At 39.1% G+C, this 25,724-nt stretch overlaps 2 protein-coding genes across 2 annotated transcripts in view; one reads left to right on the top strand and one right to left on the bottom strand.

The window, feature by feature from the left end:
* SLIRP (SRA stem-loop interacting RNA binding protein) overlaps positions 1 to 4,100 on the top strand; it is a 41,879-nt gene extending 37,779 nt beyond the window's left edge. Inside the window, exon 4 of the mRNA XM_053697361.1 lies at positions 3,967 to 4,100. Within this exon, the coding sequence (XP_053553336.1) occupies positions 3,967 to 4,035 (69 nt within the window). The 3' untranslated portion in view covers positions 4,036 to 4,100. The remainder of the gene's footprint in view (positions 1 to 3,966) is intronic.
* SNW1 (SNW domain containing 1) overlaps positions 4,015 to 25,724 on the bottom strand; it is a 57,433-nt gene continuing 35,723 nt past the window's right edge. Inside the window, exons 4-14 of the mRNA XM_053697359.1 lie at positions 22,410 to 22,505; positions 20,874 to 20,980; positions 20,045 to 20,149; positions 19,866 to 19,935; positions 19,658 to 19,723; positions 17,787 to 17,903; positions 16,067 to 16,208; positions 10,351 to 10,444; positions 9,979 to 10,096; positions 8,775 to 8,938; positions 4,015 to 5,484 (exon numbers count right to left, since the gene is read on the bottom strand). Coding sequence (XP_053553334.1) covers positions 5,289 to 5,484; positions 8,775 to 8,938; positions 9,979 to 10,096; positions 10,351 to 10,444; positions 16,067 to 16,208; positions 17,787 to 17,903; positions 19,658 to 19,723; positions 19,866 to 19,935; positions 20,045 to 20,149; positions 20,874 to 20,980; positions 22,410 to 22,505 — 1,275 coding nt within the window. The 3' untranslated portion in view covers positions 4,015 to 5,288. The remainder of the gene's footprint in view (positions 5,485 to 8,774; positions 8,939 to 9,978; positions 10,097 to 10,350; positions 10,445 to 16,066; positions 16,209 to 17,786; positions 17,904 to 19,657; positions 19,724 to 19,865; positions 19,936 to 20,044; positions 20,150 to 20,873; positions 20,981 to 22,409; positions 22,506 to 25,724) is intronic.

Below are 25,724 nucleotides of genomic sequence, written 5' to 3'. Positions count from 1 at the left end.
AGGAAAAAATTGAAAAAAACACACTTTTTCTAACTTTGACCCCCAAAATCTGTTACATATCTACAACCACCAAAAAACACCCAATGCATATAGTTTCTAAATTTTGTCCTGAGTTTAGAAATACCCAATGTTTACATGTTCTTTGCTTTATTTGTAAGTTATAGGGCCATAAATACAAGTAGCACTTTGCTATTTCCAAACCATTATTTTTCAAAATTAGCGCTAGTTACATTAGAACACTAATATCTTTCAGGAATCTCTGAATATCCATTGACATGTATATATTTTTTTTTAGTAGACATCCCAAAGTATTCATCTAGGCCCATTTTGGTATATTTCATGCCACCATTTCACCGCCAAATGCGATTAAATACAAAAAATCGTTCACTTTTTTACTAATTTTTTCACAAACTTTTGGTTTCTCACTGAAATTATTTACAAACAGCTTGTGCAATTATGGCATAAATGGTTGTAAATGCTTCTCTGGGATCCCCTTTGTTCATAAATAGCAGACATATATGGCTTTGGCGTTGCTTTTTAGTAACTAGAAGGCTGCTAAATGCCACTGCGCACTACACGTGTATTATGCCCAGCAGTGAAGGGGTTAATTATGGAGCATGTAGGGAGCTTTTTGGGGTAGCTTTAGTGTAGTGTAGTAGACAACCCCAAGTATTGATCTAGGCCAATTTTGGTATATTTCATGCCACCATTTCACTGCCAAATGCGATCAAATTTAAAAAAACGTTAAATTTTTCACAATTTTAGGTTTCTCACTGAAATAATTTACAAACAGCTTGTGCAATTATGGCACAAATGGTTGTAAATCCTTCTCTGGGATCCCCTTTGTTCACAAATAGACATATATGGCTTTGGCGTTGCTTTTTGGTAATTAGAAGGCCGCCAAATGCTGCTGCATTTCACACGTGTATTATGGCTAGCAGTGAAGGGGTTATGCAGGGTTAATTTTAGCTTTAGTGTAGAGCTCAGCCTCCTACCTGAAACATGAGACCCCCTGATCCCTCCCAAACAGCTCTCTTCCCTCCCCCACCCCACAATTGTCCCCGCCATCTTAAGTACTGGCAGAATGCATCACTGCAATAACCGGAAAGCAGCTGGAAGCGAGCAGGATCGCTTCCAGCTGCTTTCCAGACCAAGGACGTACGCCACACGTCCTCTGTCATTAACTGTATTTTTTTTGAGGACGTGTGGCATACGTCCTTGGTCATTAAGGGGTTAAAGACAACAAGCAGTGGCTTCTAAGGCTAATGAGATACTAGTCCTAGCATGTATTAAGAGGCATTGATAGTTTTTATTTATAAAATAGTAAAAGATACAGTACTGCCTGAATGTCTCCCGCCTCTTCCAGTAACACTGTGCAGCTCCTTAAGGCTGTGACACACTGCAAGCGGAGCGACGCGCAGCGTGTACATGCAGCTGTGTGCGCTCAGTGTGTCCTGCCTTTTCATCTCTGAGCACTCTGCTGCGTCAGGACGCGTAGCTGAGCGCTCAGAGATGAAATATTTGAACTTCAGAAGCGATGCGACACGGAGCGAAGCAGCTGCTTCGCGCCGCATCGCTTGTAGTGTGTCACAGCCTTTACTCCCTCTCTTCAGCGGACTAAACTTCTAACAGACATTTCACTGAGAAACAATCTCCTAGTCAGGATGATATTTCACTGAGAAGTTTATCTCCCTGAGTGTAAAAGCAAACTTGTAACCACCCCGTGCCACAGAGGCGGCATAGCTGTCTGATTTTAGGCAAATTAGCTTTTACACACAGGGAACTAAACTTCTCAGTGACTAGGAGATTGTTTTTCAGAGAAGTGTCTGTGAGAAGTTTAGTCGGGTGAAGAGAGGGAGTAAGGAGCTGCAGCGTTTTACTGGAAGAGACGGGAGGTTTAGTCCGGTGTCGTGTCGAAATGGGGAATCCCGTCACTTCCGGAGACGTGGTTACTAGCAATCAAACGGGTTGCGCATGCGCAGCTACAAAATACTTCCTGGAATTCCTAACATCCCGTCGAATTTTGGATCCGCATGCGCGGGTTCCATATTGGTGCGCTCAAGAGTTTCCAGCTGACGGAAGTTGTTCATGTATTTATTATGTACTTTACGGATTGTCTGATCTGGATATCGGTGTTACTTGAGAGCTCTGTAAATAGACGGGCAAAGCAACTTGAATTAGTGCTGCCATATTGGTGCTCTCAAGAGTTTCCTGCTGACGTAATTTGTTTTTGATGTATTTACAGAGCTGTTAATAACACTGATCGCACAATCAGTAAAAGTACATGATAAAAATAATCAGATAATGCAAATTTGACACCTGGAAACGTAAGTGTGCATGTCAGGTGGTTACAACAAGGCTACCGTAATATACACATTGTGTCCCTTTCTTGCGCACTCAGCGGTTGTAAAATCAGACAAGCGGTGTTAGGAATGCCAGGAATTCAAAGTATTTTGTAGCTGCGGAAGTTGCACATGTGCAGCCCGTCTGATTGCAAGTAAACACGTCTCCGGAAGTGATGGGCTTAAACAGTCTGAGGGGTTTGATATTTCGACACAACACCGGTGAGGAAGGAGCTGCACAGTGAGGTGGTGGGAGACAGGCAAAGCTGGAGAGGCAGTTCTGTGTATCTTTTACTGTTTTTTACAAATACAGACCTCATGTAACTTAGTGCAGTCAGTTAGAGGAAAACAATAGCTGAGTGATTAGAGTACGTAGGTATACATATTCAGTCAAACACCCTGCATAGTTCTTCCCAGTTTTCGGAGCGTTAGCTGCAAAATAGGTAATGCACGTCAATTGCAAATTGTATCTACACTGAATGCTTTATTTAAATAGCCTATATTAATGTTGGTGTATTATGTCCTGTTGAGCACCAATGAAGAGACAACTTTTTTTTTTTTAAACAGAGTATTGTTATTTAAATATAATTTCTTTATGCATGAAAAAGGATGTAGTTTTCCCAAATGAGTTAATGCGATATACACAGTATTGTGAAAATGGCCTGGTAAGGTCCACAGCCCTATTTTCAGAATACTGTGTATATCCAATTAACTTATTTGGGAAAGCTTTAGCCTCTGATGTGCACGCACACACACTTATTAAAGAAAAAAGGGGGGGGTAGGTAAACTGTCGCCTGTGTTTTTTTTTTTTGTGGACTCCTAGAATTAAAATAAATTTACTGCCTTATCTTTTCTGCTTTGTGCCGTTACCCTGCACCAGGAAGGGGAGGAAAGTAGAGAGAATGCAGTAAATATTTACATTGAGATAGAACAGTGACACCTACAGGTAGAAATGAAAAGGGCAGACACTTTCCACTGGCTCTGTTCTTTCTGCAGACATACTGCATGTACTGCCTTGGGGTGCCTCATTAGTGCACACGTTATTTACCTGTGCTTAGTAACAAAATAAGTCAACTCTGGCCTGTTAAAAGGGCATTACACTTTCAAGATGGTAATATAAAACGATAAACTGATATTTAAAAATAATTCTACAATATGCTTTATTTTGTCAGTTTCCTGTAATTCCATTCTGAAATTGAGCTTTTCAGTTCCTCTTGAAAGTGCAGAACACTTAAATTCCACAGCCATTGGCTGCACATTCTAGTGACCTATTTATAACTGTCCCTAAATGGCCACAGCAGAGCAAGTAACTTAAGTTACAACATGGCAGCTCCCAATGTTTTATAGACACTAAAACTTTACACTTATTTTGTCTATTTAAACAGCTAATGAAACTTTAAAAAAAAAACACATCTACGTGATATCATTGGACTAATCTTTTCTTAGAACGCATCATTGTATCTAGCATTTATTTAGTGTTTAAAGTTCCTTTTATGTGTTAGAGCATTGACGTTGAGGGATTTCATTGATTAGTAACATACACCTATTCAAACAGCCTGACAAATTCAGTGGAAATCATTGTAATAATACACAGATCTACCTGACTTTTTTTTTTCTCTTTCAGCTGCAAGTTCAGCAGAACAGAAGACAATTAGGAAACTTGCACAATAGATCAGGTTCCAGTAACAGCTGAAGATCAGAATGTTTTATTGTACAGAGGTCATAAAAATGTTAAATAAAACTACATACAAAATATAAGTTGTCCTCATTTCCAGAGGGATGGGAGATGAACAAGATTTCAGATTGATAGTGTGAGTCCAATACTGCACTAAAATAGTCTGATAAAGAAACTGCTTTTGTTTTTAAGGAAACCCTTTTCTTTGAAAATATTAAAAAGTTAAAATTCCTAGATCACCCTAGGAGTGCTAATATAGCCATTTACATACATGTATCCCTCTGTACACAATACAATTGCATTTTTCTACTACACCCCCGGCCTGACTTTCTATATTGTGTAACTTGCTATTTTTTCTTAGTTCTGGCAAATAAATAGCCTTAGAAATTGTCAAATACAAAGTTCATTTTTGGTCTTATTTGCAGTAATATAAATAAAACCCTACAGTCCCTGTTTAAATGAAAACACAGCAAATATGTACAGTAAATCACTGTGGGCACTTTTTTCTGTAACAGTCAGAGGAAATTAACCTCCAAATCAACTTAGTCACAAAATTAAAGATTGTAAATCCTAGCTTTTGTGAAACGCTAGGATTTACAATTGTAACAAATAAAGGGGACTTTCAGTCATGAAATATAAAATACTTCATGCTGAAAGCTCCTTTTATTTGTTGGAAGCGTTCTGCTGTGGGCTGCCTGAGCAGCTCAGTGCGGCGAACACTTCCAACATGACTGAAAGTCCCCTTTATTTGTTCCAATAGTAAATCCTAGCGTTTCACAAATGTTAGGATTTACAATCACATTAACAGGAAAATTTGACCTGTTTTCTTTAAAATTCTTGCTATTATCTGGAATAGAGGTACATAACTCTTACTATCTTTTTATACAAAAGTTACAATTAAAGGAAAGAGGATTTTATATCGTTCCCTATGACTAAGTGCCCAGTGGCAGCACGAAACGCATAAGGGGTTAATTCCCTGATCTATGCCTCACTTTTTTTAATGATCCTTAAATAAAATTTGAAGTTTTTTAATCTTACGTGTCCCACGAGTGCTGCATTGGATTTTATATCATTGCTAAAGAACTTATCCATACGATATCCACATTTCTGCTCTTTAATCTCCAAATACTTACACATTTACAAAAATAGTCCTAAACAAAAGGAGCCTGACTGTCCCACATACAGGATATTTACACAACCAAGGAAATCTTTCCTCACACAAAGCCACTTTAATAAAACACTAGTGTACAGGGAAGTAGTGAAGAAAATCCTTATTCTTTTCTGCGCTTCTTCCCTTCGTGATCATACTCCTTGGCCCGGCCACTGTCTGATGGACGTTTGGACCCTCCGTGCTGCTTTGCCTCCTCTAAGAACTTGTCAAGACCAAAAGGATCCTCTTCAAACTGAACGGGTCCCTCTCGTCGCTGCCTCCGGTCTGTGCCTGAAAATTCTTTGTCCGGAACAAATCTGCAAAGGGAGACAACAATTAAAACAATGTGTGCAACTCCCACTGTGCTTGGTTGGTTGTACAACGCATAAGAATTGTTGTGTGTCAAAGCTCAGTTTTGTGGCAGTGTTATTTCACTAAGTACAAGTGGGGAGAGTGCCTGCACAGAGGCTAAAATGTTAACAGATAAACCATTAGAATAAAAATCTCTTCTAAAGATAGGATAAAGTAATAACAATCTTTAACAAACAGGTAGCTAAGATCAACACAATGACAAGTGGTAAAAACAGACAAGTTGTAAAAAAATTAAGAAAAAAATGTATATATTAATGTGTAGTCCATGAAAAGTGTCATATCAATTACAGATGTCTTCAAAAACTGTATATAAATGGCACTTAGTGTGAAATCCCAATATTAAAGTATGTAAAATCCTCTGTAATCCTTAGATGAGATAAATATGTGCCTAAAAGCAAATAAAAAACAGAGCAATATAGAGTGAAAAAACCGCAAAGAACCACATTCAGGTTCTGCTTACCGGAAATATATTGCTGAGGTAGTCAGAGTAAATGTGTTTCAGCCCCTGACCCAGGCCTTTTTCAGAGAAAGGCACATTTGTAGGCCAAAACGCATTGGCTATAAAACTACCCTCAGCAGATTATTTCTTGTAAGCAGAACCTGAATGTGTTTCAGTTTTGCGCTCTTTATTTGCTTTTAGACACACATCTAAGGATGAGAGGATATTATATACAGATACTCGTCGACTTACAACCTATGCGACTTATGACCATCCATACTTACGACCATGTGTCGTACTGCAGACAGCAGTGCTTGTGTGCAGGCCATACGAGAGTGACTGTCGTAAGCAGCAGCAGCAGCCTTCACATGTGTCGCAGCCTCTCACCATGTCGCAGTACAAAATACCTGTGATGTGTAGCGGCAGACCTATCTGCCTACACCCTACATTAGACCAATTTAGTAGCGGCAGACCTATCTGCCTACACCCTACATTAGACCAATTTATTAGACCTATCTGCCTACACCCTACATTAGACCAATTTAGTAGCGGCAGACCTATCTGCCTACACCCTACATTAGACCAATTTATTAGACCTATCTGCCTACACCCTACATTAGACCAATTTATTTACATGCCGTAGATATATCGGCCGACTTACGTCCAAATCGTCTTACGACCGGACGGTCAGAACCTAATGCGGTCGTAAGTCGACGACTATCTGTACTTTAATACTGGGATTTCACACTCCGTGACACATATACAGTTTAATAATAAGAGCAGGTATTGGCGCACCTCAAGACACATGAGACCACAAATTATTTCACATATTTTAACTTTTTTCCATTTTTTCCTTAATGCTGCAAAAATTGCCGCCTTAATATTTCATATTTTTTTTTTAAAAAAAATTAAATAAAAATGGGATCTTAGTCACACAATATGGCCATATTCTGCTTAAGAAAGAGTGTAGAGTACTGGCACTAGTTTAGTGTATATAGGAATATGTGGAACTGGTAATTGTTCCGGTGCTTACCCACCTAAATTATAACATTAAGAAGAAAAAGAGGCAAGAGAACCTCAAGGAAAGCTGGAAAGTGTGGAAAATTAATTTGGAACCCACATAAATTTCCCCTATGGTAGTAATCCATCCATGACAACACATAACAATAGTGGAACATGCCATGGTTATATGTACCATTTACTGCAGTAAAGGATTCTAAGGAACACACTTTTTTTGAGTAAATTGTCATATGTTTCAGGGTGATCTTTGTTTATTTAGGAAATAATGTCAAATATGATACGAGCGCATGCGGCGCAAATATTGGGGGGTAATTTGCTTCCTATATTTATAATTAATGCATTATTTTAAGTGTTAAACATTTAGGATACAAATGGTAATCCAATCAGTGACAAGTTCGTACAAATTCCCTAATCCTGCGTTACATTGGAATAGATCCGTACTGCTTCTGACATTAGCGTTACTTACACAGGGATTAGAATAGTATCAATACCCCTGATGTTAGGTAATCTGCTTGATTAATGACAGAGAAAGAGCTTGTTGGCTCTATTGTGCAGTAGTGTTCCGGTGCGGTTTTGCTTTGTTTACTCACGGAGAAATGTTTATCCGATTGGATAACGTCAAATAGGGGTATGTCTGTGTGGACCAATGAAATTGGCTCTCTTGCGTGAGTGTTTTTCTCAATTACAGAGCCGTATGTGGATAAACACTTAAACACGAATCGAAAGCACAACGATAGATAACACACAGTGGAGAATGCATAATAGAATCTAATCGTAATACATACAACATTTTGTTATGTGCCACTTTTCTAACATGTGAATATCTGTTGGGCTTTTTACTTATGCTCGTCAGAATACCGAAAATAACAGGGATTGGATGATGAGTAGGAGTATCATCACAGGAATCAATGATAGGCTGATAGGTTTAAACTTTGTGCTATATAAAGGGGTGGCACCCGGGCCTCGGTTTGTCCATAGCATTGAGAAAGGCTGATAGCACAGCCGAAACTAGTTTGCTGCTAAACATTTTGTGCATTCATTTGCACGTTGGTGATTGTTGTTGCTTTTAAATTTGAGTCCAATTGTCCCTGTCACCTGAAGCCGAGGGAGCTGCTATCGGCCAGGAAACAGGGGGACATTTGAGACTTAGTTTTAATTTGGTACACTAGGTATTTAGGCCGGTATTATATTTACTTATTAAAAGTTAATTTTTAATTATGTTAGATAGGAATGAGTGCTAGTTTAAACCACCAGCTTTCCTTGAGGTTCTCTTGCCTCTTTTTCTTCTTCATATTCTGCTTAAGCCAGTTACCACTTTCAACTTCAAGGTGTCCCATAAAAGACTGGTCCTAACTCTAAAATTTTAGCCAAGCTAAGCTCAAGAATACAATTCTAATATATCAAAATAGAATTTCCAGACTGCATGGGATGAGGCTTCCTGGCTACATGTTATTACACATACTTCAAACACATATAGTTTAAGACATTTGTAATTAATATAACACTACACATTAATATATACATTTTGTTCACCATACACTATTTTTGTTGAATCTATAATACAAAAAATTAAATATCCCTTGAAATAGAGGTTTATATACTTAGCTGTAGATACAAGTAGGGCAGCAGTGTGAAATATTTAGCTGCCTCAAGCTTCCCCTGAATCCTCTACAAAGCCACTGTCATGTGCTCCTGTTAAATATCCTACACAATACCCTGTCTATAATATTGATTCCCACAAGCCAGTAGAAATGGCCTTTTAACCTTCTTACACACCTGTTGGTTTTCATCAATGTGTCAAGGTCATCACCATACATGTCCTTATCTACATTCTTGCTGGGGCGATAAATATTCTGTGCCATTTCCTTGCTGCTTCTCCATGGTTGATCGTACACGTTATATACCTCGTCTTCTCCACCAGCAAAGCCACTATCCATACCCTGTGGGGAGACCACAACATGCAATTCACTAAAATGGAAGACAGATACCCCAATGGAGGACAGAAGATTTGAAGGTAATAATTTAGTATTAATAGTTCGGTAGGCCAAGCGCTAATGGGAACACCTCTAGCTCTCTTCCAAAAGTCCCCTAGTGGACTTGTTGAAAAACAGATAAGTGGGTGGGGGATATCTTAAAAGACTGGAATTTAATTATAACAATATAAAATCAATCACAGTATCTAACACATGTTATAAAACTTAATGGATCCATGATACAGATAAAAACAGTAAAATATATTCGCTATGAAGTAGTCACAAGACAAAACACTCCGTGGCAATGTACAGATGTGTTACAAATGGATGCCGACACACAATGTGGGAAGTGCTTGTCTTTGTATGATGGTGTTCCTATAAAGAGCCTTCGAAGAAAAATCCTCACTATCTGATAAAGGAGGACTAATAATGTTAAGGTGATAAAGAGTCTTTCCTGGTGGTGACAAATCCAAGTGTTCAAATGTAAAAAAATAAAAAGTTCCAATAAAAGAATCCAATATAAAGTTCCAATAAAAATAGTGATATGTAAAAACTTTTGGAGTGGCTTAAAAAGTAAAAATGAAGCCAAAAATGTGTAAAAAAAAAAAAAAAAAGGTGGAAAAGGATATGGAAAATATATGATGGTGGAAAAGTGTATGTTAATCCCTAATTGTTTTACCGTTTATCTGTATCATGGATCCATGAAGTTTTATAACATATGTTAGATACTGTGATTGATTTTATATTGAAGTTTTAATTAAATTCCAGTCTTTTACCATATCCACCACAGTCTTCTTTTGTTGGCGCTCTCTTCCCCCACCCACTTATCTGTTAACAATTTTGTACCTGCCTATTAAGCTATTTTACTCGCATAGCTTCTCATGTTGCCTAGAGTTGTATTCATCAATACATCTCATGCAGTGCCATTTACTTAGAATCAACGCATAAGGCACTTAATGTAATGTGCATTTATTCCCCGCTACTCCTTTAACAGCAAAATTACTTACCCTACTTTGGTTGAAAAGTCGCTGGTCGTACTGAACCTCGTTAGACGTTCGCTGGTTGGGGTTTCCAAGAGCAATTTGTTCACTTATGTCTCTTTCTTCATTCCTCTGGATCTTAGACCTGGAGCCAAACAAACACTGACTTTCAAGACGGAAGGTTGTGAACCAACAACCATTTCACAAAAGTTTCTTCAGTTTAGTTAGACATTAAACTACATTTCATACAATATATATATACACACACACATACATACACACACTATATATTGAAGAAGGCAGCAATGTGTTGCAGCTCTCTATGGCACCCAAGAAATTAAAGCAAATTTTATGTTCATACATGGTCATTCCTCTGGCTGAAAGGGATATTTGTCTCACCTCTTGCCAGGAGCAGCTCGTGACAAGTTGCGGTCATGCTGGCGTTCTTTACGTCTTTCATTTCTGATGTCGTCTCTCTCTCGTGCTTCGTCATCTAAATACAAGACAATATTTTGTACATTTAAAGCTGTTCTAGTTTATTTTTTATTTAATAAAATACTTAAATTACACACTTCACAATCCCTATGGTATCCCTTAAAAGTACATTTTACTGTAAAATGTTCTTCCCTTTATCTTGTTCTCAATGATTCATTTTACAATCTGGAGTGTATTAAATGGTTCACAAATATCTCCTTTGCATTTGTTTTGCCATTTCACCTCTAAAGACAAATTTCAATACTGGCTTGACCAACAAAAAACAGAATTTATGCTTACCCGATAAATTACTTTCTCCAACGGTGTGTCTGGTCCACGACGTCATCCATTACTTGTGGGATATTCTCCTCCCCCACAGGGAAAGGCAAGGAGAGCACACAGCAAGAGCTGTCCATATAGTCCCTCCCAGGCTCCGCCCCCCCAGTCATTCGACCGACGGTTAGGAGAAAAAAAGGAGAAACTATAGGGTGCCGTGGTGACTGTAGTGTATAGAGAAAGAAATTTTTCAAACCTGATTAAAAAACCAGGGCGGGCCGTGGACCGGACACACCGTTGGAGAAAGTAATTTATCAGGTAAGCATAAATTCTGTTTTCTCCAACATTGGTGTGTCCGGTCCACGGCGTCATCCATTACTTGTGGGAACCAATACCAAAGCTTTAGGACACGGATGAAGGGAGGGAGCAAATCAGGTTACCTAAACAGAAGGCACCACGGCTTGCAAAACCTTTCTCCCAAAAATAGCCTCCGAAGAAGCAAAAGTATCAAATTTGTAGAATTTGGCAAAAGTGTGCAGAGAAGACCAAGTCGCTGCCTTACATATCTGATCAACAGAAGCCTCGTTCTTGAAGGCCCATGTGGAAGCCACAGCCCTAGTAGAGTGAGCTGTGATTCGTTCAGGAGGCTGCCGTCCGGTAGTCTCATAAGCCAATCGGATAATGCTTTTCAGCCAGAAAGAGAGAGAGGTAGCAGTAGCTTTTTGTCCTCTCCTCTTACCAGAAAAAACGACAAACAAAGAAGACGTTTGTCTGAAATCCTCTGTTGCTTCTAAATAGAACTTTAAAGCACGGACTACATCTAAATTGTGTAACAAACGTTCCTTCTTTGAAACTTTTTGGATTCGGACACAAAGAAGGGACAACTATTTCCTGGTTAATATTCTTGTTGGAAACAACTTTTGGAAGAAAACCAGGCTTGGTACGCAAAACAACCATATCTGAATGGAACATCAGATAGGATGGATCACACTGCAAAGCAGATAGTTCAGAAACTCTTCTAGCAGAAGAAATAGCAACCAAAAACAGAACTTTCCAAGATAGTAACTTGATATCTATGGAATGTAAGGGTTCAAATGGAACCCCTTGAAGAACTGAAAAAACTAAATTTAGACTCCAGGGAGGAGTCAAAGGTCTGTAAACAGGCTTGATTCTGACCAAAGCCTGTACAAAAGCTTGTACATCTGGCACAGCTGCCAGTCGTTTGTGTAACAAGACAGATAAAGCAGAAATCTGTCCTTTTAGAGAATTCGCTGACAATCCCTTATCCAAACCTTCTTGGAGAAAGGAGAGGATCCTGGGAATTTTAATCCATGAGAATCCCTTGGATTCACACCAACAGATATATCTTTTCCATATTTTATGGTAAATCCTTCTAGTCACAGGTTTTCTGGCTTGGACCAGAGTATCTATCACTGAATCTGAAAACCCGCGCTTGGATAAAATCAAGCGTTCAATTTCCAAGCAGTCAGCTGGAGAGAAACTAGATTTGGATGTTCGAATGGACCTTGTACTAGAAGATCCTGTCTCAAAGGTAGCTTCTCTGGTGGAGCCGATGACATATTCACCAGGTCTGCATACCAAGTCCTGCGTGGCCACGCAGGAGCTATCAGAATCACCGAGGCCTTCTCCTGTTTGATCCTGGCTACAAGCCTGGGAAGGAGAGGGAACGGTGGAAACGCATAAGCTAGGTTGAACGACCAATGCGTCACTAATGCATCCACTAGTCTCGCCTTGGGATCCTTGGATCTGGACCCGTAGCAAGGAACCTTGAAGTTCTGACGAGACGCCATCAGATCCATGTCTGGAATGCCCCATAATTGAGTCAACTGGGCAAAAACCTCCGGGTGGAGTTCCCACTCCCCCGGATGGAAAGTCTGACGACTCAGATAATCCGCCTCCCAGTTGTCTACTCCTGGGATGTGAATTGCAGATAAATGGCAGGAGTGATCCTCTGCCCATTTGATGATCTTGGATACCTCTCTCATCGTCAAGGAACTCTTTGTTCCTCCCTGATGGTTGATGTAAGCTACAGTCGTCATGTTGTCTGACTGGAATCTTATGAATCCGGCCTTGCTAGTTGAGGCCAAGCCCGGAGAGCATTGAATATCGCTCTCAGTTCCAGGATGTTTATCGGGAGAAGAGACTCTTCCCGAGACCATAGACCCTGAGCTTTCAGGGAATCCCAGACCGCGCCCCAGCCTAATAGACTGTCGTCGGTCGTGACAATGACCCACTCTGGTCTGCGGAAACTCACTCCCTGAGACAGGTGATCCTGTGACAACCACCAACGGAGTGAGTCTCTGGTCATCTGGTCTACTTGAATCTTTGGAGACAAGTCTGTATAGTCCCCATTCCACTGCTTGAGCATGCACAGTTGTAATGGTCTTAGATGAATTCGAGCAAAAGGAACTATGTCCATTGCTGCAACCATCAACCCTACTACTTCCATGCACTGAGCTATGGAAGGCTGCAGAATAGAGTGAAGAACTTGACAAGCGTTTAGAAGCTTTGACTTTCTGACTCTTGTCAGACAGATCTTCATTTTTAAAGAATCTATTATCGTTCCCAAGAAGGGAACTCTTGTCGACGGAGACAGGGAACTCTTTTCTACGTTCACCTTCCACCCGTGAGATCTGAGAAAGGCTAGAACAATGTCTGTATGAGCCTTTGCTTTGGAAAGAGACAACGTTTGGATTAGAATGTCGTCCAGATAAGGTGCCACTGCAATACCCCTTGGTCTTAGAATCGCTAGAATGGACCCTAGCACCTTTGTGAAAATCCTTGGATGATCTTTGTGCATAGGAATATGTATATACGCATCCTTTAAATCCACGGTAGTCATAAATGGACCCTCCTGGATTGTAGGTAAAATTGTTTATTGTTGACTTATTCTTAGCCTTGAAAGGTTTATCTTGTGGGAGGGCATGCCCCTTTCCCCCAGAGATGTCTGAAATAATCTCTTTCAATTCTGGCCCAAAAAGGGTCTTACCCTTGAAAAGGATAATAAGCAATTTGTCTTGGAAGATACGTCCGCCGACCAAGACTTTAGCCAGAGCGCTCTGCGCGCTACAATTGTAAACCCTGAATTTTTCGCCGCTAACCTTGCTAACTGCAAAACGGCGTCTAAAATAAAGGAATTAGCTAACTTAAGTGCGTGAATTCTGTCCATGACTTCCTCATACAGAGTCTCCCTACTGAGCGACTTTTCCAGTTCCTCGAACCAGAACCACGCCGCTGTAGTGACAGGAATAATGCACAAAATAGGTTGAAGGAGGTAACCTTGCTGTACAAAAATATTTTTAAGCAAACCCTCCAATTTTTTATCCATAGGATCTTTGAAAGCACAATTGTCCTCAATAGGAATGGTCGTGCGCTTGGCTAGAGTAGAAACCGCCCCCTCGACCTTAGGGACTGTTTGCCATGTGTCCTTCCTGGGGTCGACCATAGGGAACAATTTCTTAAATATAGGAGGAGGGACAAAAGGTATGCCTGGCTTCTCCCACTCCTTATACACTATGTCCGCCACCCGTTTAGGTATCGGAAAAACATCAGGGTGCACCGGGACCTCAAGGAACTTGTCCATCTTGCACAATTTTTCTGGGATGACCAGATTGTCACAATCATCCAGAGTAGATAGCACCTCCTTAAGTAATACGCGGAGATGCTCTAATTTAAATTTAAATGTCACAACATCAGGTTCTGCCTGCTGAGAAATTCTTCCTGTATCAGAAATTTCCCCATCTGACAAACCCTCCCTCACTGCCACTTCAGATTGGTGTGAGGGTATGACAGAAAAATTATCATCAGCGCCCTCCTGCTCTACAGTGTTTAAAACAGAGCAATCGCGCTTTCTCTGAAATGCTGGCATTTTGGATAAAATATTAGCTATGGAGTTATCCATTACTGCCGTCAATCGCTGCATAGTAACAAGTATTGGCGCGCTAGAAGTACTAGGGGTCGCCTGTGCGGGCATAACTGGTATAGACACAGAAAGAGATGATGTAGAACTATGTCTACTTCCTTCATCTGAGGAATCATCCTGGGCAACTTTACAATTTGTGACAGTACTGTCCTTACTTTGTTTGGACGCTATGGCACAATTATCACACATATTTGAAGGGGGAACCACATTGGCTACCATACATACAGAACATGATCTATCTGAAGGTACAGACATGTAAAACCGTTACTGTCTCTTTAAATGTTAAACAGGGCACACTTTATTACTGAATATGTGAAAAACTGAATATGTGTCTTAATGCATTCAAAGTATTGCACCCCAATTTTCAAGCTGTTAACCCTTAAAATGTTGAAACCGGAGCCGTTTACAATTTTAACCCCCTTACAGTCCCAGCCACAGCCTTTGCTGCGACTTCACCAATCCCAGGGGGATATATGATACCAAATAAAGCCTTCTAGGAACGTTTTTAGTGGATTCCAGACCCTCACACATGCAGCTGCATGTACTGTACTCAAAATGGCGCGAAAATGAGGCTCTGCCTACTACAGAGAAAGGCCCTTCCTGACTGGGAAGGTGTCTTAACAAGTGCCTGGTGCTAAAAAACGTTCCCCAATGTTATAAAAGTGTGAAATTCAACTTCAAACTGCATATAATACTTAAATAAAGCAATCGATTTAGCCCCTAAAAGTGTCTACCAGTTTATAGCCCATAATAAGCCCTTTATTCTGTTTGAGACTAAGAAAATGGCTTACCGATCCCCATGAGGGAAAAATGACAGCCTTCCAGCATTACACAGTCTTGTTAGAAAAATGGCTAGTCATACCTTGAGCAGAAAAGTCTGCAAACTGTTCCCCCCAACTGAAGTTCTATCATCTCAACAGTCCTGTGTGGGAACAGCAATTGATTTTAGTTACTGCTGCTAAAATCATACACCTCTTTTAAACAGAACTCTTCATCTCTTTCTGTTTCAGAGTAAATAGTAAATACCAGCACTATTTTAAAATAACAAACTCTTGATAGAAGAATAAAAAACTACAACTAAACACCACAAACTCCTCACCATCCCAGAGGAGATGCTACTTGTTCAGAGCGGCAAGGAGAATGACTGGGGGGGCGGAGCCTGGGAGGGACTATATGGACAGCTCTTGCTGTGTGCTCTCCCTGCCTTTCCCTGTGGGGGAGGAGAATATCCCACAAGTAATGGATGACGCCGTGGACCGGACACACCAATGTTGGAGAAAGATCTGTGTAAATAAAACCCAGCATCAGAAATCAACCTCACAGGGGTGTAAGAGTCCGGCCACTTCTTCGACAGCAGTTTACTAGTAACTCTTATCAGCTGCTTGCCAGAGTACATTGTCCCTTTAATCCCCCAGACGGTACCTATGTCTGCATGGGACTTGATGCCAGCTCTGCGTTCTCTTGCAATCTGGGCTAGCTCACGCAGCCTCTCTTCTTTCTTCTCTTTCTCTTTTTGTGCCATCTTTCTCTCCACCTGGGCTCTCATCTCCACAGCCTCACGAGCCTGAAAAATAAGGCAGTTATCACCAACCATTAATTAGTGTCATCATGTACCCCAAGCTACACAATACTGACCACAAAAACAGTATAAAAAACGAGCCTGCCCATTTTCACCTGATTTACACCAATACCTATACTGTTCATTGCTTTAAAATATACACTAAAGCAAAATCCTTTGGCACTTGAAGGAAAAGGAAAAAAAATAATTTATGGACAATTTACCCTTTAACCGATCATCATCGTGGCTGGCTGAAGTGACTTGCAGCTCGTAGTGCACATGCTTATTGTTGTGCAATACATGTCGGTCATGTGAGCCTCTATACTGACTCCTTGCACGGCCACGATAGTGTAAAAAAAACAAAAAAAAAACTATAATAACTTGATGTTTTATATTATTTGCTTTTAAGGATCTGACAGGATGATCGCATTTATGCGGCAATTAATTCAACAAGTATACAGTGGATCTCATGACCTTCTGTTTACTTGGTTGACGTGAGAGGTATAGAGGGGATGGGACCGCTCTATACGTCACTCGATGCAGTACAGAAAATCAAAGGGGGCAGAGTGAGCAATTGCAAACAGTCGTGCCGTTACTAAAATATAAAGGTAACTTATAAAAACTAAGAAAAATGTGACAATTTTTGCAGCAGTTTTGATAGATAATGAAGGATATATATTTATATTCAATACAAACATTATTTACCATCACTTTAAAACCTCTACCACCATTACTGGTCTAAGAATGTACACCAGCCTTATGGTTGTTCTATTGGGTTTCACTTCCTACCAAATTACTCCCCCTGTTTATTGGGAAAGAAAAACTGATTGGTCAAACTAGCTAGATATACTGTGTTAAATGGGCAGTTAGATAAAAATTAAACGTTCATGATGCTGATAGAGAATACAATTATAAACAACTATCCAATTTCTTTTATCAATTTACTTTGTTCTCTTTGTATCTTTTGTTTAAAAGCATGCCTAGGTAGGCTCTTTAGGAGCAATGCACTACTGGAAGCTAGCTGCTAATTGGTGGCTGAACATATAGGCCTTGACATTAGCTCACCCAATATATTTAGTTATGTCCCGAGTAGTGCATTCTAGCAATTGAAGAGAATTCAACTCATTTAATAACAGAAGTAAAATTGTATGTCCTACCTGAATCATGAACGGTTTATGAAGGGTTTCGTGTCCCTTTAAAGGGATATAAAACCCAAAATGTGTCTCATGATTCAGATAGCGCATGAGATTGCAAACAACTTTCTAATTTACTTCTATTCATTTTTCTTCATTTATGCCCATTTCGGGAGCACTATAGGGCAGCAGTTTTGCAAGAATGTTATCCATTTGCAAAAGCACTAGATGGCAGCACCATTTCCTGCTATGTAGTGCTCCAGATGCCTACCTAGGTATCTCTTCAACACAGAATATCATAGGAATTAATGAAATTTGATACTTTTTTATCTGAATGACAAAAGAAAATATTTGGGTTTCATATTCCTTTACAATGAGAGCAGAAATAATAATCCTGATTAAACGAAAGAAAACGATCTGGATCACGCGCAGGAGACTTAAAAGTGCAAACCTTTCTGTCAGCAATATACAAAGCTTCAGCCAATTTGGCAAAGTTCTCATTAATATGAACAGTCTGTAGTCCTCGGCCGTCAGCAGCCAACCTCTTGTCCAGCGGTATAGTGTAACCCTGTGGGCATGAATGAGCAGTGAGCAATCACAAAAACAAACAAAGCCTGTATGTAATTCAGGACACATTACAAGCTGTCCTTTTACTATAGATGACAGCACCGTTTAACCTGTTGTGAACTTCCTACTAAAGCTATTGGCTGATAAGTACTTCCTGTTAATGATCAATGGTTTATACTTTGATATTTAATTGCTGCTAATAGTTGCTAATTATTAACAGGAAATATCTATAAGCCAATGAGCTTTAGTAGTAAAAGCACAACAGATACTGGTATATTCATTTAACAAGCTCTTACGTTACATTTTATTCTAGCAAAAAAATCAAATTGTACTCTTCCATATAGATTAGAGACATCAATCAAATACAGTGTCCCTTTAAAAGGTCAAAATTAAAATGTGCATGGGTGCATCTCAGCCAAAGATGCATTTTTGTAATATATTTCATTAGAAAAAAATGGTTCTAGGAAAGTTATAACTATTTTCAGCGGTATATGCACATATGCTATAGAGGTCAGTGCACCAGTATTTAAACTCTGAGTCAGACAAGCCACTAGAGACTCTCTGAGAAGGTGCAGTGTTTGAATACTGGTGCACATGCACTCACAGCATGTGCATATGCTGCTGAAAAACAGTAATAACGTACTAGAAGCATTTGTTATTGGAAGTATATTGCAAAAATGCTTCTATTTAAAACTGAAATGTACCCATGGACATTTAAGTTTTGACCTTTAATTTGTTAGAGCATTTCATTTTAGCACTACCCGCAGTTGAATGCGTCGTTTAACCTCCATAAAGGGCAAAATATATTTAGGCTTTTGAGGAGCAGGCCTGCAACTGCAAATTTAAGAAGTAAAAAAAAAGGCTTCTTTCGCCTGTACAGAGTGACTGACAAGTCTTACTCTCACACAATTGCCCAAGAGCAGGGGGGGGGGGGGGGTATTGCACAACAAGAAAGTCCTGCTCTGGAGCCAAAACTGCTGGTCCCAAGTAGGAAACAGATTGGCAGAGGCAGTCGCACAAACACACCAACAGCTGGCACCTTCAGGGTAGAGCTTCATCTATGTTACTGAACTATTGTGGGGGTTAAACACAACAGTGAATAGTGCTAAAATGAAAGACAGCAGGATTCTTCAAACTTTTTCCCCCAAGGCCCAGTACCATGATACCACATACCTTTGCGACCCTATTTTTATGCTGGGTTTGAACATTTCTGAAGTAATATACAACAAAATGTTTGTGTACTTTATTCCTGATTGTAGTCAAACTTGAAATTGTTGTAAAAGGTAATAAAACACACACACTCTTCTATAACACAAACAAGTCGCAACCCAGTAAATGTGGTGTTGTGACCCAGTAATGGGTCCCGGCCTATGGTTTGAAGACCTCAAGAGTATAATGTTTGCACTACAATTCCTTTACAAATAAAAAAAAATTAAAACTTTGCTTTTAACTTTCACAGTTTAATTTTTTTTTTATTAAACCCAACTTTCACCCCCCTGTGCTGCTGACAGATTAGTCACTGTAACAAGGCGTGCTGGAATCCTTGGGTGTGGGAGTTACAATGGGGGAGGACACCAAGTGATTCATTGCATTTGTTTTATAGTTTTGAGCTGCACAGATCCTACACAAACCCAACTGGCAGCACAAAGAAACCTCAGTTTCAGAAAAGTAAAAACTTACATAAATCAGACAACACGTTAACAAGAGCAACCCATTTTTATCAGGATAATTAGCTCTGCTTTTCCCAAGCCATACCTTTGCGTTTTTCCAATTGGAGATGCACGGGGGAATTTTCCATTCTTGCTGCTCCTTAACTGTCATCTATAAACACAAAAGTAAAAATGACAATGTATATTGTTGACGACTATTCCTTTCGGACGCAAGGCCCACTGCACATCAGTTACCAAAACACCCCAAACAACCCTCAGCCATGGTTTATCTGAGCAAGAGAGGGGGAGCTTACCTTTCTGCTAGGAGAATGCATAACAGGGGCAGGAGGGGATGGGGGGCCTCGTGGAATCTTTTTGTTTATTCTGAAAAAAATAAAGAGAAAAGTGCACCGTTACTTCTGAAGTTACAAACACAGAGCATTGTATCTGCCCCCGTCTCCACTTGCAGGCACTGTTCCTCACTATAGCTTACTTGAAACGTGGGGGCTCCATGGGATCTTTCTGCATCTCCACCATTCGAATGACCCTCTGCTTGGCACCGGAGTTAAAAGCGACACCTTGTTGAGATGGAGTGTACCTGAGGAGAGATACAAAATGTTACACTCTCTTAGTAACAGACCAAGGACATTAGCTAAATAAATTCTGTGTATAATGATGTAGTCAAACAAAGCTTAGCCTGATTATGCAGATGTCTTTTTTAAATGCTAGTAGATTAAATATTAAAATAAAATGTATTGTTTTCATTTCCATAGACTAAAATGCGTAGCCATGTTCTAAGCCTGTTCTCTGATATCTTCTGCTGAGGCCAGTCATGTCCCTCTGTTTAAAGAGACAGCAAACACCTTGCAATTACAAGACATTTCTGTAGATTAACATATCAGCCAAGTTTAAACTTTTTTAAAACAATTTTGTTTATTGCATTCTGGTCTTTAGTCTGCAGACGAGGCTAGCCATGGTCATAATGTTAGTATAAAATGCATTTTTGGCAGTTATCAGTTAAAACCGAATTATGGGGGATATGTAGCAGGGTTAACCTTAAGAAAGCAGTAGGGTGCATTTCAAGTTCTGAAAATAAGAAAATCCAGTTTTCAGAGCCATATTATATAAAAGGCAAAATAAAAAAATGAAACTATATTTAAAGTTGGTCACACATAACCTAGCATTTTATTTAAGAATCTCAAGGTGTTCACTGTCTCCGAGTACAAAACTACCACCACAACGATGTTCAAGAATAAAAGTCGTTATCTAATCTGAAGCAGCTATTTCCACTGCTGTAAAAGAATACAGCTAAAAGGCCGTACCTGATGTACTGTGCGGGTCCCAGTTTATCTGCTGCACGGACAGGCATGGCCGCAGCTATCTTCTGTGATACAGCTTTCTCCAGAGCTTGCCTGGTCTTTTCTGTCAACTGGGAGTTTAGAGGGCATATTAATCAGCAAAGGATTTAGGTACATATCAGAAAAGCAATAGACACTTATGTATGTGCAAATGGGAAGCCGAAAGTCCTGACATTTTGTTATAAAATACAAAAGAAAAGGGTTAAAAATAATAAAAATGTTATCGTGGGGACTGTAATTTTTTTCTCTTTACATGTATAAATATAGCCGTGTATCTGGCCAGACGTGTGTCCCAGCGACGTATTGCAGAATCTTATTATCTGGCAAGATCCACTAACAGGGCTAACTTTGAAGCCCATTTTTATCTTTATAATTAACCATTCAATATAGAAATCTTTATTTAGAGATTTATGTATGCAATTGTAACTATACATCACCCATAACTTGGATAAGAGTTTATTACTCTCTACTCCTAAACAAGTTATTTTGTATGTGCTGACAACATTTCAATAAGGCTAAGGTCATACTGCATATATTGTCCTACACTTATGTCACTGATGTGGATATAGACATGTAAAGAAAAAAAATACAGTTTTCCACAATAAAACTAATACATTTTATTAGTGGTGTCTGTGGTATTCAGTTTATGTACTTTCTGTATAGGGGAAGATAGCTACATTAAAGAAATATATAGTAAATATATAAATATGTATTGGGACTTAAGGAGCTTTCTAGTCTTTTCTTTCTTTGTCTGGGCATATTGTTGTATATATATATAGCTCTTAGCTTCAATTCAATCTGCTCTATCAGATAATCTGTAGAGATCCCAGCTCTGCTATAGACTTTCTACTTTGTGAAGTAAATAGCGTTACAACAATCTCACAAATCTGTGGTTAAAGGGACAATCAACACAAAAATTGTTATTGTTTAAAAAGATAGATAACACCTTCACTAAAAATTCCCCAGCTTTGCACAACAAACATTGTTATATGATATTTTTTAACATTTAAACCTCTAAATTTCTGTCTGTTTTTAAGCCACTACAGACAGCCTCTTATCGTATGCTTTTTTATTTGCTTTTCACAACAGGGGAGTGCTAGTTCATGTGAGCCATATATATAACATTGTGCTCATCCCGTGGGTTGTGGATGACACTGCACTAATTGGCTTAAATGCAAGTCAATAGATAATAAAGTCATGTGATCAGGGGGCTGTCAGAAGAGGATTAGATACTAGGTAATCACAGAGGTAATAAGTGCATTAATATAACTGTTTTCTGTGCAAAACTGGGGAATGGGTAATAAAGGGATTATCTATATTTTTAAACAATACAAATTTTGAGTTCACTATCCCTTTAAGTTAGCGTCATGCATGAAGCTTCCCAGTATCTGTTGTAATCTGTAAACCCTATCAACCAGAACACTCCAAGGGCAGTGTGTGGAGAGCACATTGACTGCATGAGTAGACGTGATTATAGGTACAAACCCATTAGTGCGTTACCTCTTTAACAGCCTCCTCGTCAGGTCTTTGTAGGTCAGGGTCTTCCTCATCCAACACCTCCTTTGGTATTAGGTCAGTGTATTTGCTAAATATAACCTGCAGAAATAAAGGTCACATTAGCAGAAGCTATAGATCCAATGTACAATACATTACAATGGTTTTGGGCATTGAAGACTTACATGGATTACATGTCTACCCATTTTTGGCATCCTCAGATGCCCATTCACTAAATGCAGCAGATGGGCCTTTTGGTTCTTATCAGCTGCGAAAACCTGAATAAATGCTAGATGGAATAATATATTCAAAGTAAAGATTAGCCTGAGAATAATATGTAGTTTTTAATTATATTAGTTGCTTAACTATTGAAAACAATGTTATTGTCCATAAAGCAGTATTTCTCAATCCCAGTCCTGAGGGTACACTTAGAGGCCAGATTTTCAGGATTACCTTGGGTTAGAGCAGGTAAATAACCATGGTTACTGATCAGATGATGATTTCACCTGTGTTCTAGTTTAGATATCCTAAAAATCTGCCTTTTAGTGTGGCCTAAAGATGAGAATTGAGGGACACTTCCATAAAGCACTGGGTGCCGCCATGTTGAAACCTAGGTTCCCTCTTCTGCTGAGGAGTTAGAAACAGTTACAAATTGGTCAATGCAATGTGCAATCAATTACATGGAGGATTATAGCAGTGCTAAGCATAGCATCTACATTTCCACTTTTAACAGGAATTGGAAGGACTACAATGTTCAGAATAAAATTATAGGGGAAAAAAGGACGTTTATTGATTTATTTATTTTTTACTATATATACACAGTAATTAACCATTTTACATTACAATTAAAAGGGACATTGCACACTAAATTTTTCTTTGCATAAATGATGTGTAGATGATCCATTTATATAGCCCATCTGGGAGTGTTTTTGTAAAAATGTATAGTTTTGTTTATTTTTTTAAATAACATTGTGCTGATTTTCAGACTTGTAACCAAACCCCAAAGTTTTAGATCTCTACAGATTCCTGTGGCTCCTGTTTGTATAATCTCTCTTTTCATATGCGGGGGGGGGGGGGGGGGGGGGTGTCTGCTCTTCTCGTTTTCCCAGCCCCTTTTACTGGGTATCCCAGCCTAACCTCATCAACAGTGCTAAACTGGGAGCTTCTAAGTAAGTTTTTAAAAGGTTTTATACTGTAGTTTTAGATCAGTATCTGTGCATATTATTATTTATAGTAGTGTCTATTACACGCATTAATGTAATAATTGGTGTACACTGTCCCTTTAATGTATAGCCTGCAGGTGTTCCTTGATGGCCAGGGTTTCTAAGCCTTTGTTTACAGGCCACGATACAGGGCCCTATTCTCAGGTCTGGGGAGATTATCCAAAAAGTTTATAGTCTGAAATCCATCAATTTTAGAAAAGCAATTTTAGCTTGAGAGCGGTTTCTCTCACCATGAGGGTGTGAAGGAGACGCATACTTTACAATCTGCCCCATAGTGTTATATGCAAGTGGTAAACGCCATGCAGCAGGCAGGTATAAGCGACTTAGTGAGGTCAGAGGCACAGACACAAAGGAAAGGAGTGCTTAGCATGTATTTTAAACAGGTATGAATGAAAGTGAAACCAGGCTAAGCATTTACAGTATACTGAATGGGCAGCATAGTATTTAACAGATTTATTTAATTCACTGTACAATGTGATACCTTATTTTTACCTCTTATTGTCTGCAATTTAACCTTTGGGGTTTTCCATTTTTGAGAACTGGAAATAAACACTGCAGGCTTCACAAGGCTAACACAGCTACATATATGTTCCTACTTGGCCTCAGCAGAAGTGATAAGAATAAAAAACAATGAATTTTTCACAAACAGAATTAAGGTAGCGAGCCTTATCTACTCCAGTAACAAGTATAGATTGGCTTCTCAAAACAAGGCAAGTGGTGGTGGAAGTTAAAAGGACAGAAAGCACTTCATAATTACAATATTTTTCTGCAATCTTCCAATAGATTCTGGAAAAAAGACAGGACTTGATACCCGAATGCTAAAGAACTTGTTAGTGATGCAGCACATCTGTAAAAAGCTGACCAATATATCACACAAACATGATTCCTGTTACAGTGAGGATTAAAGCACATCTGTAACCATTCTCATCTTACATCAAGTAAATAATACACAGGGAGCGGAGACCTATGGACGGATAACAAGACGCTCTTCTAAAGGAAAAAGTCCACAATGTGTTGATATCTCCAAGTAGGACCATACTATCCAGAGAAACAGATTTCAATTGTAAAAATCCCACAACTGGAACCAGAAAGATAAAAAAATAAAAGGAATAGCTAATACCCTACAAAGAACATACTTAGTATAGTCAGTTCCATATAATTAAGGGTGAGAGAGAGAGTAAGAGAGGATATTTAGATTTAAAAAACAGAAAAAAAATTTGCATGACAAAGAGAAAATAGTACAGAAATTTAAAGAGGTAATCTCAAGTGAGAGGCTTCCAAATCAACATCATGGTATGAAAATATGACCAATACCTACATTTCTATAACCCATTCCCCTATTTGGCAACACCCAATGGCACTGGCAGAGGTATTACGAGTCTAAAATTTTGAAGAAAAGAGCAGCAGCACCACACTTTATAAACTTTTAACTGCTTTTAATGATGAAACATACAGGAAAGCAACAACGTTTCGGTCATCAACTGACCTTAATCATGTCTAAAGACAGAATTAATTAATATAGCTAGGTCTCACGTGTTCTGAGTGGGGTTAGGTGGAGTCCATAATGCCCTGAATAACTCATATGTATCTAGATTGCCTGAGCAAATAAAACAATATTGTTCTAGCAATAGGTTTGAGATGTGATTTCCTACTCAGTTTGCTGCAATATGTTCAAGTGATTTAGCATTTGGGTATCATGCGCCTTTAACACAAATCATAAGATAAAAGTCTGTAGGTCCTACACAGATATTTTATATAAAAGACAGTCTTGGATCAAGCAGGCAAGTATAATCACTTCTTCTATTTGGTAAAATAGAGATCAAAAAGAATATTCTGTAACCTGCAAGTGCTGAAAATCAAATAGCTGGTTTAAAGGGATATGAAACCCAATTTTTTTCTTTCATGATTCAGATAGAGCAGCCATTTTCTAATTTACTCCTATTATCAATTGTGCTTAGTTCTCTTGGTATCCTTTGTTAAAGAATAGTCTTAGGTGAGCTCAGGAGGGTGCATGTGTGCTTCGCCACCTGGCAACAGCGTTTGCAACTATGTATAACATTGCTATAAACTTTATTGAAAACACTACTGGCTAGATGGC

This window comes from Bombina bombina, chromosome 1 (genome assembly GCF_027579735.1).
Source record: "Bombina bombina isolate aBomBom1 chromosome 1, aBomBom1.pri, whole genome shotgun sequence".
In the NCBI taxonomy this organism is placed as follows: domain Eukaryota; kingdom Metazoa; phylum Chordata; class Amphibia; order Anura; family Bombinatoridae; genus Bombina; species Bombina bombina.
Note: the sequence above shows the minus strand (reverse complement) of the source record. Positions and strands in the feature narration are given on the sequence as shown.